This window comes from Podarcis melisellensis (assembly GCF_964234715.1).
Source record: "Podarcis melisellensis genome assembly, chromosome: 6".
NCBI lineage: Eukaryota > Metazoa > Chordata > Lepidosauria > Squamata > Lacertidae > Podarcis > Podarcis melisellensis.
In genome coordinates, this window is record NC_138538.1 from 30,607,133 (window position 1) to 30,623,970 (window position 16,838).

The window sequence follows — 16,838 nt, forward strand, 5'->3', positions numbered from 1 at the left end:
ACCTTTGCTGGCTATTGTGAAATCTCTGGCAAGCTGTTAAAGAACCCTACACCTCATCCAAAGGGCCTTGGTGCCAACTGCCGTGTATTTCAGATATCTTGATGTATGATCAGACCACCATTTCACTAAATAAACATTCACTGCTATTGTTTCATTGTTGTGGGGTGCAGCCCCACGTACAACATTTTACCCACAGCAGTTTCCTAGCAGATACTACACATTCCCTTTTATAGCTTCGGCTTCCTTGCGCAGAGAGATTAATTGCAGTTGCTAAGTTTCAGTGGAGTCTGATGGGTATGACCAAATAGGTCTTTGCTGGCAGGTTTGTCCCTGGCTTAATAAGATTATGTCTCCTAGCACGGACCACTGCTCCTAATTAAACAACCATATAACCCTGTCAAACTAACAGCTTTAGTTATCCCTTTCTTTTTCTTTTCTTTCTTTTCAAACCTGCTCTAAGAATACAACTTAGCCCTTTCGGAGGGCTAACAAACTTATGCAAACAAGCACTTTTTTTTCCCAATCCCCCTTTCGGGTTTCACAAATGCACAGTCCGTTTAAGGATGCTTCCAGCTCGAAGTAACATTGTGAGATTATGCTGGAAAACTCAGCAACATACTGAAAACCACTTTTATTTAAAGCACAATGGCAACATGTCTTTCAAGTGTGGGAACCTTTAGAACTACAACTCCCATCTGCCCCAGCAAGCATGGCCAATGGCCAGGGATGGCTGGGACTGTAGTTCAACAGTAACTGGAGGGTCAACGGTTCCCCATGCCTGGGATGCATCCTGAATTATTTGACCCCAACTGCCAGGATCACATACTAAATTGTGTGTAGGCTGCTCTAGGAAGGTGGCTTTCGACAGGATTCCTGTAAGTGTCCACTGGCTACAACATCCAGCTGCCCTATTCTTATGCTGTGCTGTTTTTCCTTATTGAAGGTGAGAGAAGCACAGAATCTTTGCAGGTGACCAAGAGCCTTTAAAAAGTTTTTGATTTGTTGAGAAGACCTGGTAATTCTAAATTGTGCTAAAGTGATATATCCGTAGTTCCAAGCTACCTTTCAGCCAAAGGAGACCTTAAAAGTGACTCAGTTACCATGGCTTAGCACAAATGCACAAGGAGATTGGCTGCTGCACTCCTCTCCTTCCCCAGGTCTCCTGCTGCTGTGCTCCCATTAGATAAGCCCTGGTTCACTTCGTGTGTCATCTCCTTCAGATCTTGCCTGAAGGAAGCTGTAAAGTCCATGCTTTGTTTGGAGCAAGACAAACCACAAGCCTGTGTTTGGCTTAGCTCTAGGCAACTCTCCAGAGGAGGAGCACTGCAGTCACTACATCCTCTCTGACAGCAGTGGGAAAGCTCTAGCCTTTAGTCAGGCCTGGCAGGGCCCTAATTTCATAGAATCATAGGACTGTAGAGTTGGAAGAGACCTTGAGGATCATCTAGTTCAACCCCCTGCAATAGGTAGCTGTCCCACATGGGAATTGAACCTGTAACCTTGCTGTTATCAGCATCATGCTCTAATCAACTGAGCTATCCACTATAGAACACAATGCCTCTTTTGCCAAGCCATGCCCCACATGGACATGGGGCACAGGAGTATCTTATCAAAGATGACACCTTGATCCCAGCAAAACAGGATGCTAAATCTCCACTGGTGCATGGACTTGTCAAGATCACTGATAATGCAGCTCTTGATGAGCCTGTCTTGAAGACTTGGGTACTGTACACACTTTTATTTCAACTTAACCTTAAAAAACCCATGTGCTTTTAACTAACTGATTAAAACTTTGCTATCATGGATTACAAAATAAAAGCTTTAATTGATTAAACCCTGGAGCCACCTAAAAATACATAGTTAAAAAAAGGTATAAGCGGGTGCACAGTTAATGTGCTTAAATCACCATCGAGTTAAAGGCACTTAACCGCACTTAACAATGCTCCCTGTTGTGCCACAGAAGAAAAATGAAAGCCCGCAGGAGATTCTTCACTTAGCATTAGTGGCATCCCACAAAACTACACGCCACATTCTCCCGTGTCCGTGCTATTATATTATTTCTATGTTTTGCTCAGAAGCTCAAACTAGATTTCTACATTCTATAAAACCAGAACGATGAACCTACACAAAGTTGTGTGATACATAGAAACACATGGGACTTCATTCATATATATATATGCTCATTTTATTACAATCGCAGAATTTGGGTTCTGAGGTTGAAGGAAATGGTGGATTTTGTTACTGAAGGATTTTAGGGCCCCTGGCTTTCAGCAACATGTAAAATTTTGTTGTTTTGCAAATGGAAACTCTGACTTCACACTCTGCTTTTATGAGAAAGCAATGATGGGAAACAGAACTCAAGAGAAAGCCAGCTTCCTTCAAAAACCATATTCCAGTCAACTGCTTTTTAAGAAAATAAGTCACTCTGAATTAGTTCTTTCAGGATTTTCTCTCAGTTGCAGTGTGAAGTCCCAAGTGGCACTGCTTTCCAGACTATGGCTCTAAATCCAAGCTGTAGTACGTCTGAAAGAGATAGAATCTTACTGAAAAGTTTCTAAAAGGAACTATCAGAAACATTTAAAAAGGGGCCCCAAATAAAATGTGATATTAGCAGCCACATATTTCAATAGAGGCCTGCCTCAACCACATATAAAGCAGGAGTAGGGTTCCATTTAAAATGCAAAGGTGGGACATGGCAGAGGGTGTCGATAGCATTCTCCTGCTTTTGTCACAGCCCATCCATCTGGGACTTTTCCTCAAGCCAGGATCTGATATTGGAAATAGTAACTTGATGGTGAAAAAAGTAGCTGAGCAGAAGAGTTGTGGACAGACAAGTAGCAGGCAGAATTTGTGCATAAGCCCCTTTTACTCTTTAACTAGGGCCCCTGCCTCTCCAGCCCTACTCTTCATGTGATCTTGCCTGCATCTCTCGCACTGATCAATTTCTATTAGCTGCTTTTGTGTTCACAGAAACAATCTTTCCTTTACAACATTCTGGACTGTGCAAAAAAGAACACAGCGTCTCAAATATGAATCCATGGGAAGCATTTGTACTGTACACTATCATCAATCTTGCTGTTCATTTTTAGTTGTACCTTAGTGCACTAATGACAGACAGTGGCGTAGCGTGGGTTGTCAGCACCCGGGGCAAGGCAAGTAATTTGCGCCCCCTAACCCGTGGATTTGCGCCCCCTAACCCGTGGATTTGCGCCCCCTAACCCTAACCCCCAGATGTTGCGGCCGGCCCCCCTGCACCCCCCACGCTACGCCACTGGTTGCATTCATGCCACCTTGAGATTTGTTTGATTATTGTTCTCATTTGACACCATTTATAACTTATTTTTGGCCCGTCTTACTGATATTTGGGTAGAATAATAAACTGTTTCATGTTTATGTCCCTGTGCATCTGATTAAGAATGAACACAAATGGCCTTGCAAAATGCAGGCTATAAGAACCAGAAGACAAGCTTTATTTCAGACAGCAAATATGACTCAGGCACCCAACAGACCCCTCCAGATCAGGAAAGCTGCATTTCGTGGAGTGGTGGTGATGTCGGGAGCAGAGGCATGGGGGGGGGGAGCAGAATCCTTTATTTGCTCACTATTTCCTTGCTGGGACACAGGTGGTGCTGTGGCTTAAACCACAGGGCCTAGGACTTGCCGATCAGAGGGTCAGTGGTTCGAATCCCCGCGACAGGGTGAGCTCCCGTTGGTCGGTCCCTGCTCCTGCCAACCTAGCAGTTTGAAAGCTCTGCACATGCTCGCGGAGCCTCTTTCTCAGCTGCGCGGGGCTTCCTTCCCTGGATCTGGTTTTCGTTGGAGGAGTGAGGCCGCGGCGCCCTCAAGCATGTGCAGAGGGCCGCGGAGATGGCGGGCGGCCTTTCCCCTGCGCGACTCCGCCTCCGCCCGGGGTGGCTCCCCGTCCTGGGTCCCTCCCCCGATGGCCGGGAGGAGGCGGGCAGGCGCGCTCGGCCGTGCCTGGCTCGGAGGACCAGCCTCCCTCGACGGGGCGCTCGTGGGGAGGAAGGAGCGCGGTGTCGGCGCTGTCGCTGACTGGACTGCCGGCCGGGATCGCCCAGGTGGAATCGGCGCTCTGCACGTGCTCCGGGGCCGACTGGCTGCTGCGGGGAAACTTCACGCACCGCTTTCTGAAGTACGGGCGACGCAGCCTCCGCGAAGGGCTCGGCGCCGTCAGAAGAGCCCTGCGTGGCCCGAAGCTTGCTGCACTGTCCCTCCCCCAGATAGTCCCTCCCTCGCTCTCTCTCCGCACAGTGGGCGGCGACCTGGCAGCTCGGATTCGCACAGCCAGCACTGTGAGAGAGAGTGTGTGAACAAGGTAGGGGCAGAGAGCTGCGAGTGCGCCCCCCAAAATGTTGCGCCCGGTGCGGCTGGCACCCCCTGCACCCCCCACGCTACGCCACTGATGACAGAGAAGACTGTGGAAAACATCTACCTACATCTGAGAGGATGGCAGATAGTAGCTGCCTTGAATACCCAGAATAAGTCTGAGAATAGGACTGAGCCACATAGATGCAGTGCTTCTAAACTGCTTCAACTGGCACCAGATGAAGCATTTTACAAATATCAGATCTACAGATTCTATATCTATAACCAGACACCACATGCGGGTTGTGCCAATCTTCATACTAATGACTACTAGCCACAATGACAGGATCGGTGTAGATGGAAGAGGCTAAAAGAGGTATTGTGTTTGAAAAAATCTGCCCTAGTTGATATCTCTGCTAAAGAATGCTTCCACCTCATGTACACTTTCAGTTTAGCACCGCAGAGGAAAATCACCCATATCATTTTCCCACAGAAAACCTTCTTTAACTCTTCATTGAAACATCCATGACTGAAGGCCTTTTTGGGCTCAAAAGCTTGCAATACTTTTAAATAACTGACCAGTTAATTGGGTCAATAAGGTACCTTTAAAACAACTTTAGTTTCATAGCAAAACATCTAATGCAGGTAAACTTAAAACCCCTCAGTGTGATGAAACGGGAAGTCCTTTCCATCCTTGCTTATGGGTTGCCTTGAGGTTCTAATCTGCATTAGTGTTTGTACGTACAGAAGGGGAAAGGAGCGATTTTAGATGAATTAATATATAAAATGAGGGACAGCTGGATCAATGCAAGGGGGAAGGAGAAAGAAAGCACAGTGGGGGAAGGGAAGAGTACAGTAAGTTAGAGGTGTTCCCCCTCCAAATAATTTCCTACAGAGACTGAGACAGGTATTTGCCTACTTTTACATAGAAGTGAATGGGCAATTATGCCTAATGGTACTTAAGTTACAAATAATTTCCAGAGGGGTTAGCCATGTTCGTCAGTTGGAGCAAAACCAACAAAGGGTCTTGTGGCACCCTGAAGATTAACAAATGTATTATGCTATAACTCGATGCATGTTTACCTGAAAGTTAAGTCCTAATGTCTTCCAAGTTGCTTACACTCAGGAAAGTGTTTTTCAGATTGCAGCCTAGCAATAATAGTTGACACCTACAAATGCACTGTGTGTAGGCTTCTGCTCTTAAATTAAATGCAAAGATAATTTTATATTCCTGCTGAAAAAGCCAACTTTAGCATATAAGGTTAATTTACACATGAGAGTTTAATGAGGCATTAAGAACCTCCAGGTAGACCATCCTAAAAAAAATTACCCACAGAAACCTTTCATAAATGCAGATTAAACCAGATCATCATGTTTACCCTAGTTTAAATTTATATTATAAAGGATGACATTACTGGCTGTTTTGACTACCTAAGGCCCTAAGGGGATTTTCATGTAGTATGCATGTTAGAACAAGACACTATTCCAGTGAGGCAACACAGACTTAAGACCAAATAAAGCATTAGGAAAATGTATGTATTCTAATGACAGCTAATTGTGAACCAGGAAAAAGGCAAAAGTTGGGGGACTTACTAAGGGATATGTGAAAGAGTCAACAGAGGAATACATTTTTTAAAAAAAATGTGTGTTTATTTTTCAAATCTTCAATTGCATTTCAGGAAAACACACACACAATTTGATTAGTTTTGCATCAACTCACATTATGAGGTTGATGGTGGAAATCTTCTAGATACTCGGTGTCTGTCTACAAAGGATTCTATTTTTAAAAATTTCAGAGGTTGTGAAACTAAGTCCTTGTCAAACAAGTATGCATTATACAGCTATCTGTTCCACCATGAGCTTGTCCAAGCCTACAGTAATTGCATCAGCTTGGGCACCCAGATTCAACAAGTCTTAGTGGTACTGTACCTTTAATACCTGCACAGAAGACTTGAGCTGCTCCTTACATAATCCCTCATCTATGTAATTATTAAAAGAAGAAGAAGAAGAGTTTGGATTTGATATCCCGCCTTTCACTCCCTTTAAGGAGTCTCAAAGCGGCTAATATTCTCCTTTCCCTCCCTCCCCCACAACAAACACTCTGTGAGGTGAGTGGGGCTGAGAGACTTCAGAGAAGTGTGACTGGCCCAAGGTCACCCAGCAGCTGCATGTGGAGGAACGGAGACGCGAACCCAGTTCCCCAGATTACGAGACTACTGCTCTTAACCACTACACCACACAGGAAACCAATTCTATACCAACTCTGACAAATTTGTTCATTAACGTAAGTTACCGTCAATATGAATCTTTTTTACCTGCCATTTTATGATCTGTAGGACTTGCAACATTCTACTTTGCATTCTCCACATCATCACTTTGTTATAAAGCTTATACACTGTTCCATACCAGGAGGCAAATAGGGAGTTGGTTCTAGAATAAGCTTGTGGGCTACATGTCAAATATACAACTGAACGCTTACAAGCTGGAAGCATTTCCAGTTTTGGCAGAGGGAGTTTTCCTACTTATCAAGAGTAGATGTGGTGTAGCCAGATAATACACTAACAGATAAAGAATTATTTTTATCTACAGGACAGTTAAGCTCCCTGCATGAAGGTTCTTTCAGCATCAAAATGACTGAAGAGTTCTTGTATTGGGTAGATACAAGAATATTTCCCACCTTCGCTGTAACTTCTGAACAGCTAGAACTGACTGTTCTTTTCAACAAAGGTTTTGAGACTGCACCCACAAGGTGCTATCTAATGATGTAAATGCAGAGGTTTAATTTCTCACAACAGCCACTGACTTCAAAATTCAAATTCTCCATTCCCTTCTGTGTTCAAGCATCCTAGGTGAAAGCAGAGCAGATGCTCAGTGAGGCCAGAGCAGCTACACCAAAGGCAGCTGAGAGAGTGATGCAGGGCCAGATATCTGATTCACTTGCAAGATGACCACATGATAATCAGAGCAGATCAGTGGCGTAGCGTGGGGGGTGCAGGCGGGGCCAGCCGCACCGGGCGCAACATCTGAGGGTTAGGGGGCGCAAATCCACGGGTTAGGGGGCGCAAATTACTTGCCTTGCCCCGGGTGCTGACAACCCATGCTACGCCACTGGAGCAGATTGTCTCTCTTGATGTTGTTGCCAAAGAAGGCAAAATTATTATTTTTTTAAATTGAGTCCCAAGATGACATTATGTAAGTGATTTAATTACTTCAAAGTAAATTATGCTAAGGATTGGGACATACATTAATTCAAATCAAGTTTAAGGAGAAAGCAGGTCTACCAGGAAGGTAATGATGGGAATAATGATAATTGTAGAATACAGTCCATCATACCAGCCCTTAGCAAATATTCAGTCAAAAGAAGTTCAGTAGCATGAAGGAGCTTATGGCAGCACCTGGTTCTGGATTTAGAAGAATCTTTTAAGTAAAGAAATGCACTTATTAATTTATGCCGCAACATGAACACATTTATTTGGAAATACATCTCACTGATTTCAAAGGGACACTCCCAAACAAACAAGTCTAATCATACTTGGAAATAAGTGCCACTGAAATTGATTTACATGCAAATGTGTTTATGACCAGGCTGTAAATTTTACTTGGTTTTATATTTTTTATACTAGGTAATCAGTGTTGGCTCTTTTTTTCTTTTTGGGAGCTGCTCGTTTTCAAGGACCTATGTTTGTATAATTTTATCTACTTTTAAACTAGTGTAAAATTATAACATTAAGAACAACTAAACTTAACCAAACTAAGCATTTGAGGGTTTTTGATATTAAAATTATGCTATTATGGGGGAAAAATCACTGAAATAAAGGTCAACACAATGGGAATGGAATGTAGTTCAGTGGTAGATAATATGTGTTGTATCTGGAAGATATTTAATTAAACTCTCAGCATTTTCAATTAAAAGTAAGTAAGTAATCTCAGGTAGCAAAACTGAAAAAGATAGTTCTGACCAAGACCCTGCAGATCCACTTCAAGTCACAGAGTAAAATCATACTGGCCAATGTCACAGTGACTAATGACAAAGTATGTTGGTTTGTATGCCATGCTAACCCATAGTTTGTTTTAAACTGTGGCTTAACTGTGAATGCACCTTTTGTGCCTTCCTATCATGGGTGCCATGCATGACACAAACAAAACTTAGTATGGTTTGCCACACTGCACAATCCTGGAGCATGACTGCTTATTTCAAAACTACAAGCGGTAAGCTAGAAGTACCGTAAGTTGTATTTCTGGCTTATTTCTGGCATACCGCGCATTGGTTTGTTGCGGGGGGGGGGGACACCCCAATCCAGGACTGTGCAAGCCATATCATGGCTTTTTTGTGCCATGGATGACACGCACAGGATAAATCCCTGCAAGGGGTAGAAACCACATTCATAGTGAAGTCATAGTGGGGGGTGGAGTAAATGCTTTGTTTCTGTTTTTAAACTGTGGATCTGTTTTCACTGTAGTTTCCTTTGGGAGGAGGGGATTTACAAATTCAATAAATAAATAGTTGAAAACGAATCATTGCTAAGCGTGAATTGTGAACTAGCTTGGTATAGCAAAGCTTTATATGTTCAGCAGCTATGTGTCTCACCTCAAATAAGACTCCAAGCCTATTTAGATACATAGCATATTCAGTATTCTCACAACCAAGGCTGAAATATCAGCACTATTTAACTCACTCTCTAGGTAATGTGGATTATTAACTTTCCTCCAGGGTGAAATCTAATGTCAGGTTCTTCTTAGAGGTGCGCACTGCTTTGTTAAACCAGTGGTTACAGGGCTCCTAAAGCACTTCTTTAATAAAATTAATGTTAAATACAAGAGTTGTCAGAGGGACACCACACACGTCATACCAGCAAGAGACACTCAGTGCCCTCTATTGCCTAACACCCCTACTATGACTTACCTAAACTGCTTTTTAAACACTACAGGACTAAAACCCAGAGAGGACAAAGTTATCAGAAGGTAGTTTTGATCACTCTGCCACCTGAAAACTGACACATATTCTAAACTAGAAAGTCATTTTGCCTTGACAACATTACCCTGGGCATTATTCAGCTGTAAAGCAGGAAGGAGAGGAAGCAACCAAATCTTAATTTCTTTATTTTAAAACTTTTAAAATATACAAAGCTTGGGCTGCAATCCTATATACACTTACCTGGCTTTTGCATCATTGAATTCAGTGGGGCATGTATAGAATTGTACTGGCTAACACGTGACTTGTTAGTCTTCACTCTGTAATACGGATTTTCCTGTTGCACTAAAGTTGTTCAGAAAGATTTACGATACAGGCCATTTGTTCCCTTTTGTTGGACAAGAGGCTCTAATCCTACAATTTGCTGATCTGCACAGGTGGGGAGGCTGTAGGCTAAACACAGACCAGATTAAAGAACGAGCAATATTTATAAAACATGTAAAGAACTACTTCAAACAGAAAGATTAGGAAAACGTGCATTAGTGCAGACTCATGCCGTTTTTAAAATATATATATATTTATTAGGTAACAAACACTACATAGAAATAAACATTTAAAAAGCAGAGAGATACAAGTCATTGCTGAGAGGCTTACACAGCTATTACTTGGTTATTATCTATCTATCTATCTATCTAGCTATTATTAGCTGTAATAGTAATAGTACTAGTAGTAGCAGCAGTATTTCAACAATACATATACTGCTTAATTACAGTAATCTCTAAGGAATGTACAGGAGACGCAATAAAATAGTCTACAAATGAATTAAAACTATAAAATAGCAACTTAATTAAAAAGCCTGCTGGAATACAAAGTCTTCAGTAAATGAAGTGCAACAGGGAGAGGGCCTTTCTGACCTCAACTGGAAGCGAAAGCCACAAAATTGGGCCCATAATACTGAACACATAGCTCTTTGTGGATATGGGCCCTGCATCAGAGCCGTGGGGGACCACTAACAGTGACTCCTGCAAAGACCTCAGTGATTAAGCAGGGATATAACAAATCAGGTGGTTCCTGAGGTATCCTGGATCCAAGTTATTAAGGGCTCTGTAAGTTAATACAATAACAAGTTATAGCTGGCCTAGTAGTGTATGGGCAGCCAGTGGAAGCTTTTGAACACTGGAGTTATGTGCTGGTGATAAGCCTGTTCCCATCAACAGTCTAGCTGCAACATTTTGCACCAGCTGGAGCCTCCAGACCAGGTCCAAGGGTAGCTCAACATAGGGCACATTGCAACAACCAAGTCTTGAGGTTACCAATGCATGAATCACTGTAGCCAGACTATCCCTGCCCAATTTAGGCTGTAGTTGGAGTACCAGCCACAGTTGCAAAAAGGCATTCATAGCCACTGAGGCTACCCGAGCTTCCAGTGACAAAAAATAGTCTCAAGAACACACCACAACTCCAAACTTGTTCATTCAGAGAGAGTATAACCCCATCCAGACAGGCAACTGGACAATTCCCCGGACACAGGAACTACCAACCCACAATGCCTTTGTCTTCGCAGGATTCATCCTCAACTTTCTGGTCAACTCCACCACTGTGCCCACACAACAGTCCAGATCATGTGCAGCCTCTCGTGACTCAGATGTTACAGAGAAGTAGAACTGTGTGTCACCATTGTTCTGGTGACACTTTGCCCCCAGACTCCCAATGGCTTCACGCAGATGTTGAGCAGACTGTACCCTGTAGGACACCATAGTGCAATGAGCATGGGGCTGAAACACAGTCTCCCAATGCTGCTCTCTGGATATGACCCCTGTAAGTAGTAGCAGAACTACTATACAACAGCACCCCCCAATTTCCATCCCACAGAGACGGTCCAGAAGGATACCATGGTGAACGGTATTAAAAGATCAAGAAGCAAGAGTTGCATTCCTCCTGTCCTGCTCTCAATATAGGTCATTCACCAGAGCAACGAAGGATGATTCAGTCCCAAAACTGCACCTGACCGAAACGGATCTAATTGAGTCATATTCTCCAGGAAATGCTGCGGCCTTCTCAGCCACCACTATTTCCACCACCATATGAAAAAAGGGGGGACTTGCAACCAGATGGTAGTTGTTATAATAAACCATAGATTCTGAAGTGGGTGTCTTCAGGAGTGTTTAACAGCAGCAGGCAGCTTTCCACTGTGTAAAGTTGTGCTCACCACACCCTGGATCTATCGCGTTAACACCCCCCACCAACTGGCTTTCACCAGCCAGGATGGACAGAGGTCAAGATTGCAAGAAGCCAACAGCATCACTGCATGAAACCTGTCCACATCACTGAGCAGCATAATCCAAAATTGATCCCACAGAGCATGGGAACACACTATTGGATACCTCAGCTGCAACAACAATATTTAAGACACTATGGGGCTGAACAACTTTATCCTCAAGTGTCATGAAACTGGTCACAGCATGCTGCCAAGTGCTCCAGAGGCCTATCCACTACTTCTAGTACAACCAGAATACAGAAAAAGAACAGGAGAACAACTTGCTTTTTATCTTAACTTTTAAAAATCCCTGCTCTTTTTGTTTGGAGCAAGCAAGACCTCTATCTCAATCTTAATAAAGCTAAAATGTCTCGTATGTCAACTGACTTGATGTGTTGTCTTACTGGCACATGGTACCTACCTATAGAAATCTGAATCCAACAATCTATGGCCCAAAGCTGATTCTTTGGAAGTATCATAAAATTTAAATGACCCTCGGGGTCCCTTCCAACTCTACAATTCTATGATTCTATAAAAACTCAAATGTACTTTCTTTAACATATACAGGTATATACAGGTATTTAACATATGCATATATGCAGGTATGTCCCCATATTTTCCAATTAGTTAAACCCATTCTGAAACCTGAACATGGCCCAAATCCCCACATTCCAAAAATCCACTGACATCTCAGCTCACATCACCATTTTCAGACTATCTGGATCCAAAGAATTAGACTACATTTCCCACAAATACACAGCTCAGTGACTAATAAACTAGATTGAAAGAACAGTTACCAAAGGTGCACACCATGTCACCTCCTGGTATTAGGATAGCTGCAGCTTACTGTACTAGAAGAGAGGGACAAGGTGGCAGGGAAGTCAGTGCCGTGTGAACACACTGCTGGGAACGTACACTGGTCCTGGTTGTGCTTCTGCAGTGCCACCATTCCTGCTGCCTTGTTCCTCCCAGTAAGCCACTCTTGATTGTAACTAAACGTGAGCTGCAATACAGGAAGAGTTTTGCAGACATATAACCTTATTAACCTCTTAGGTTCTGAAACGGATTGTAAGATGCATCCAGGAGTACTTGGGACAAAAACGGACGAAATAGATAACTACTAGATTGTAGTAAATATGTGTGTGTGTGTGTGTGTGTGTGTGTGTGTGTGTGTGTAGATCTGATCAAAGTTTTTAGAAATACATGTATTCCATAAAATCTAGATAGCGACTGGGATTTCATATTATTTTTTATTTTTTTAAAGTTTGAGGAATCACCATTTTTGTTTCTTCTTCTTTTGTCCCAATAAGCCTTTACATACTGTGAGGTAATAAAAGCAGTTGATGTGATATTTACTTTGGTCTTGCTTTTAAGAACATGTCTTCCTTTTTCCTCACACAAAGCAAGTGAATCCCATGGTAGACAGGGAGGATTCTTTTCAAGGATCATTAACTTTGATGTAGACAGGTCACAACATATTTAAACATTGTAGCAATTTCAAAAAACATGCATACAAAGCATTTCATTATCTACACTGTTTTACACATGGAGAGGCTCACTCTACAACACTGATCTCTGACTTTTCTATATTTATGGTACACCTTCTGGAAGCTTCACTTTTAACCTTTTTAATAATAATAATAATAATAATAATAATAATAATAATAATAATTCAAACAGAACTGTTGGCCCAGAACCAGCACCTCAAACATTTCAATGAAGACATAATTTTCAAAATGTCAAATGGTGAAACCAACCTAGACAAACAAATCACAGCAGTTTATCCTGAATTTAAGAGCTGTAGATATATGACATTGCTGAATCCCTCTGAAGAATGCACATGTCTCCAAGCAGAGTAAAAACAGTACATATTTGGTTTTCAATGTTTCCAAGAAAATGCTCCTATTCAAGTACACATGACCTTCACTTTTATCTTGGAAGTAATAGTTCTACATGGGAGTGGGTTACAAAAGAAACAAAAGCACACTAGCATAAAAGGTAAAAAAAAAGTACAAAAAGATAAAAGGGTATATCCAAAAGTAGTGCACAAAGACCTTTCTAGTACAAACAGCTTGGATCAACATGTTTACATTGAGGTTTCAATCTTGTGCACACTTACTAAGGAGCAAATCACATGGAAGTAAGTCCCAAAGCCTATATGCCCAGAAATAAACTGCACTTCTGCGCTAAACAGCAGTCCCCCATGTCACACTGGGAAACCAGTTTGAGACACACACTATTGATTGCCATATACCGTATTTCCTCTGTGTGAGTGTGGTGACTGTTCTTCAGAGAAAAATGCCAAAGGCATATTGGGCATGAACTCTTTAATTTGGGCAGTTCTTTGGATCGTAGCCCTATGTTGTAGAACAGTGGCTCCCAAACATTTCCTCCATGGACCAGTGCAGAACTGCCAACAATCTTGGCAGACCACTTAATTTTTCTACCCAAGGTAGAATGCTGTATGGTTTTAAATTTGTTTTTATTACTTCCATTGCATTTTACTATATCACAATTTTAATTCCATAAAATAAAATTTAAAATACAACAAGATTCCTGCATTGCAGGCGGTTGTATTAGACAACCCTTGTGGTCCCTTCCAATTAGACAATTCTATGCATAAATAATAAAATACAATGCAAGAAAAAGAAACAATAAAAATAAATTTAAAAATCAACAAGAATATTTACTGCGGACCACAGTTTGGGAACCCTTGTTGTAAAACAATTTACTTCTCCATGTTTTCTAAAAAGTTGTGTTCTGTAAGAGTACATTATAAAGTAAGGATATACTAATGATAAAAAAATGAGTATTGGTATATCTTTTATTGGTCCAGCAACTTCTGTTGATATAAGAGTATGTGCACACATACAAGCTATATTTTTGTATATCTATACTACTCAGAAAGTACAACTACAAACACATGCACACTTATAAAAATAGAATCCATTCCATTAAAAAGTATCAGGTTGCCTATTTTGCATTCCATATTCTGGCACCAACAGCGCAAAGCTGCCAACATCACAGAAGAGAGGCTCGGAAGGTCAGTGGCTGATCAGCCAAATAAAATAGCCTCCTGACTAGAACTGCTAGATCTGTATACAGTACTAACCTATTCATGGATCCCAGCATAGGACAAAAGAACCAAATGGGTGCCTGTCCCAGTCAATACATAAGATACGACTTTTCCAAGTGCATGATCAGTCCCTATAGAAGCAACACTACTGTTCATAAACATGTGCATGGATTGCATGCATCTATCTATGTTCCACTGCAGTTTAGAACCCAAGACCCTGTACATACATCCCCGCATGCCAAGTTTGCAGATGGGAAATGGAGTCCCAGTAATAAGAAGGGGCTTGGTGACATCCTACTGCATATGTCAGCCACGGCATACTTGGGCTCTGTAGTAACCCTAAACACATGTGATTTCTAAAAGTACCCACTCAAGATCACAATGCAGATCCGTTGACCTTTAGCTCCCGTTGTCACGCTCACAACCAGCGTGGTTAACTTAACTCAGTTATGCAAAGGTGATCTTTCCAGCGCTTTTCCGGTCACGGTTCTGGATGAAGCAGGAATTGCAATCCTTGTTAGCTACTGGAAGTATGGCTGGCACCCGGAGGCGAGAGTCATTACAGTACTTGCAAGTGTGCAAGGCTGCAGTCTCAAGCATGATGCACCAGCGCATCATTATCCATTCTTCGCCTGTAAGACTATATGCCCCCACCGAAGCAACCACCGACATAGCGCGGTAATCCGCCGCCGCCTAAAGCCACTCACTCCCACGATAAGTCGACCAAAAACCAGAACATGTGAAAATGCACCATGCCACCTTCGTGGGGGGACACTTAGCCGGTCTGTTCCGAGGCGGGGGGCGGATTAAACTTCATTTCCAACAGGGTCGCGCAACTGTTCTTTCACCACAATCCCAATACTTTCCCCTCCGCCGCCGCCTCCCGCCCATTGTCCCGCTCCCCTTCCCCCAGTTTTAGGAAATTCCCTCAGAAAACCAAAGCCGACTAAGAGGAGCTCCCGAAGAGGCCAAGTGCCCTTTCGCCGTTCATACCCCCCCAAACGGGACGCCCAAAAGTTCCCGCACACTTTTCTTTCCTCCCCTCAGCCGCGCGCTCGTCGGGGAAAGGAGCGCGGAATGGCGGCGGAGGCTTCTCCATACTTTTCCCTGCGTCTGGGGCCCAGCCCTGCGCCCCACCCAGCTCCACAGGTAGGGAGGCGAGCGGTCGGACAGGGGATCCCCTCCGTCCCGAAGTTGCTGGCTGGGATCCGACGGCTGCACTCACCTTTCCGCCATGTCCTCCGCTCGGGCCGCGCCGCCCGGGCTTCCCTCCTTGTGCCCCTCCGGCTGAGCGAAGGCTGCTGCTGCTCCTGGGCGAGTCGGGATCAGGATGTGAAACCCGATCCCGCCTGCTGCCGACGCCGACGCTGCCCCTCCTGGCTTCCCGTGGAGCGGAGGGACCCCGCTCTCCAGTCCCTCTGGTGGGGAAAGCCAGCTCAGGCCTGGTAGTGAAATCTGGAAAGGAAAGCGGACCTGGGATTAAACATTATCGAGGGGCCGCGGGAGTTTAGTGTGCTAAAAGCGCTTGTTGTTTCCCGAGTCGGCGAAGCTTTATAGACGCGGCAGCAGACGGTCGGTTCTCCTTCCCCGTCAATCGAAGGTCACGCTTTTCAGCACTACATGCCCAAATTAAAACCACCTCATCTTGTAAACCGTTTTAATAACCACTTTTTTTCCTACGAGGTAGCTGAATAGGAAATATTTCGTTTATTTTTGCTCTTTCAGAGCATGTTTGTTTTATTTTATCCGTTTTAATGATTGCCTAGACAAGCAGGCGGTAATGGTTATTCTGGATTAATAAGAAGCAAAGTGTCTTTACACACAGGCATTCTACTGCGCACATTAGTAAAGAAGAGGTATTCATGGTTCGGTGATCACAAACAAGGATTAGGCATGAACTAAATTTGGAAAATGTGTGGAAATGTAACTTTGGGGATATCTTTATAACTTGGTTCAGTATTGCCTCCTTTTTACTTCAGATTATCCAAACCACTTGGTTCTGTTCTTGCAGTCTTTAACATAGAGGGTGGGTGGGTGGGATTCTCAACATTCTTATCCCTATAAATAGAATAAATATAAAAGGATAGTTGAAGTAATTTTGGGGATACCGAATCTATATTAAATGATCCACAGTAAAATTATCCTAACTTCTCAGGTATACACTGCGCTATCAACATTACAGTTCCCATATGAGGAATATGGAAAGCTATTTCACTTTACTGTTTTGAACATTAAGACTCAGTCAGAAAATACATGCACAAAATAAT

The 16,838-nt window shown here is 43.0% G+C and overlaps 1 protein-coding gene across 2 annotated transcripts in view; it reads right to left on the reverse strand.

Moving 5' to 3' along the window:
* The window catches only part of LOC309372779 (rho GTPase-activating protein 39-like), a 91,704-nt gene that overhangs the window by 63,518 nt on the left and 11,348 nt on the right, over positions 1 to 16,838 (reverse strand). For both annotated transcript variants that reach the window (XM_081916690.1, XM_081916688.1), the window contains exon 3: positions 15,797 to 16,026. In XM_081916690.1, coding sequence (XP_081772816.1) covers positions 15,797 to 16,026 — 230 coding nt within the window. The remainder of the gene's footprint in view (positions 1 to 15,796; positions 16,027 to 16,838) is intronic.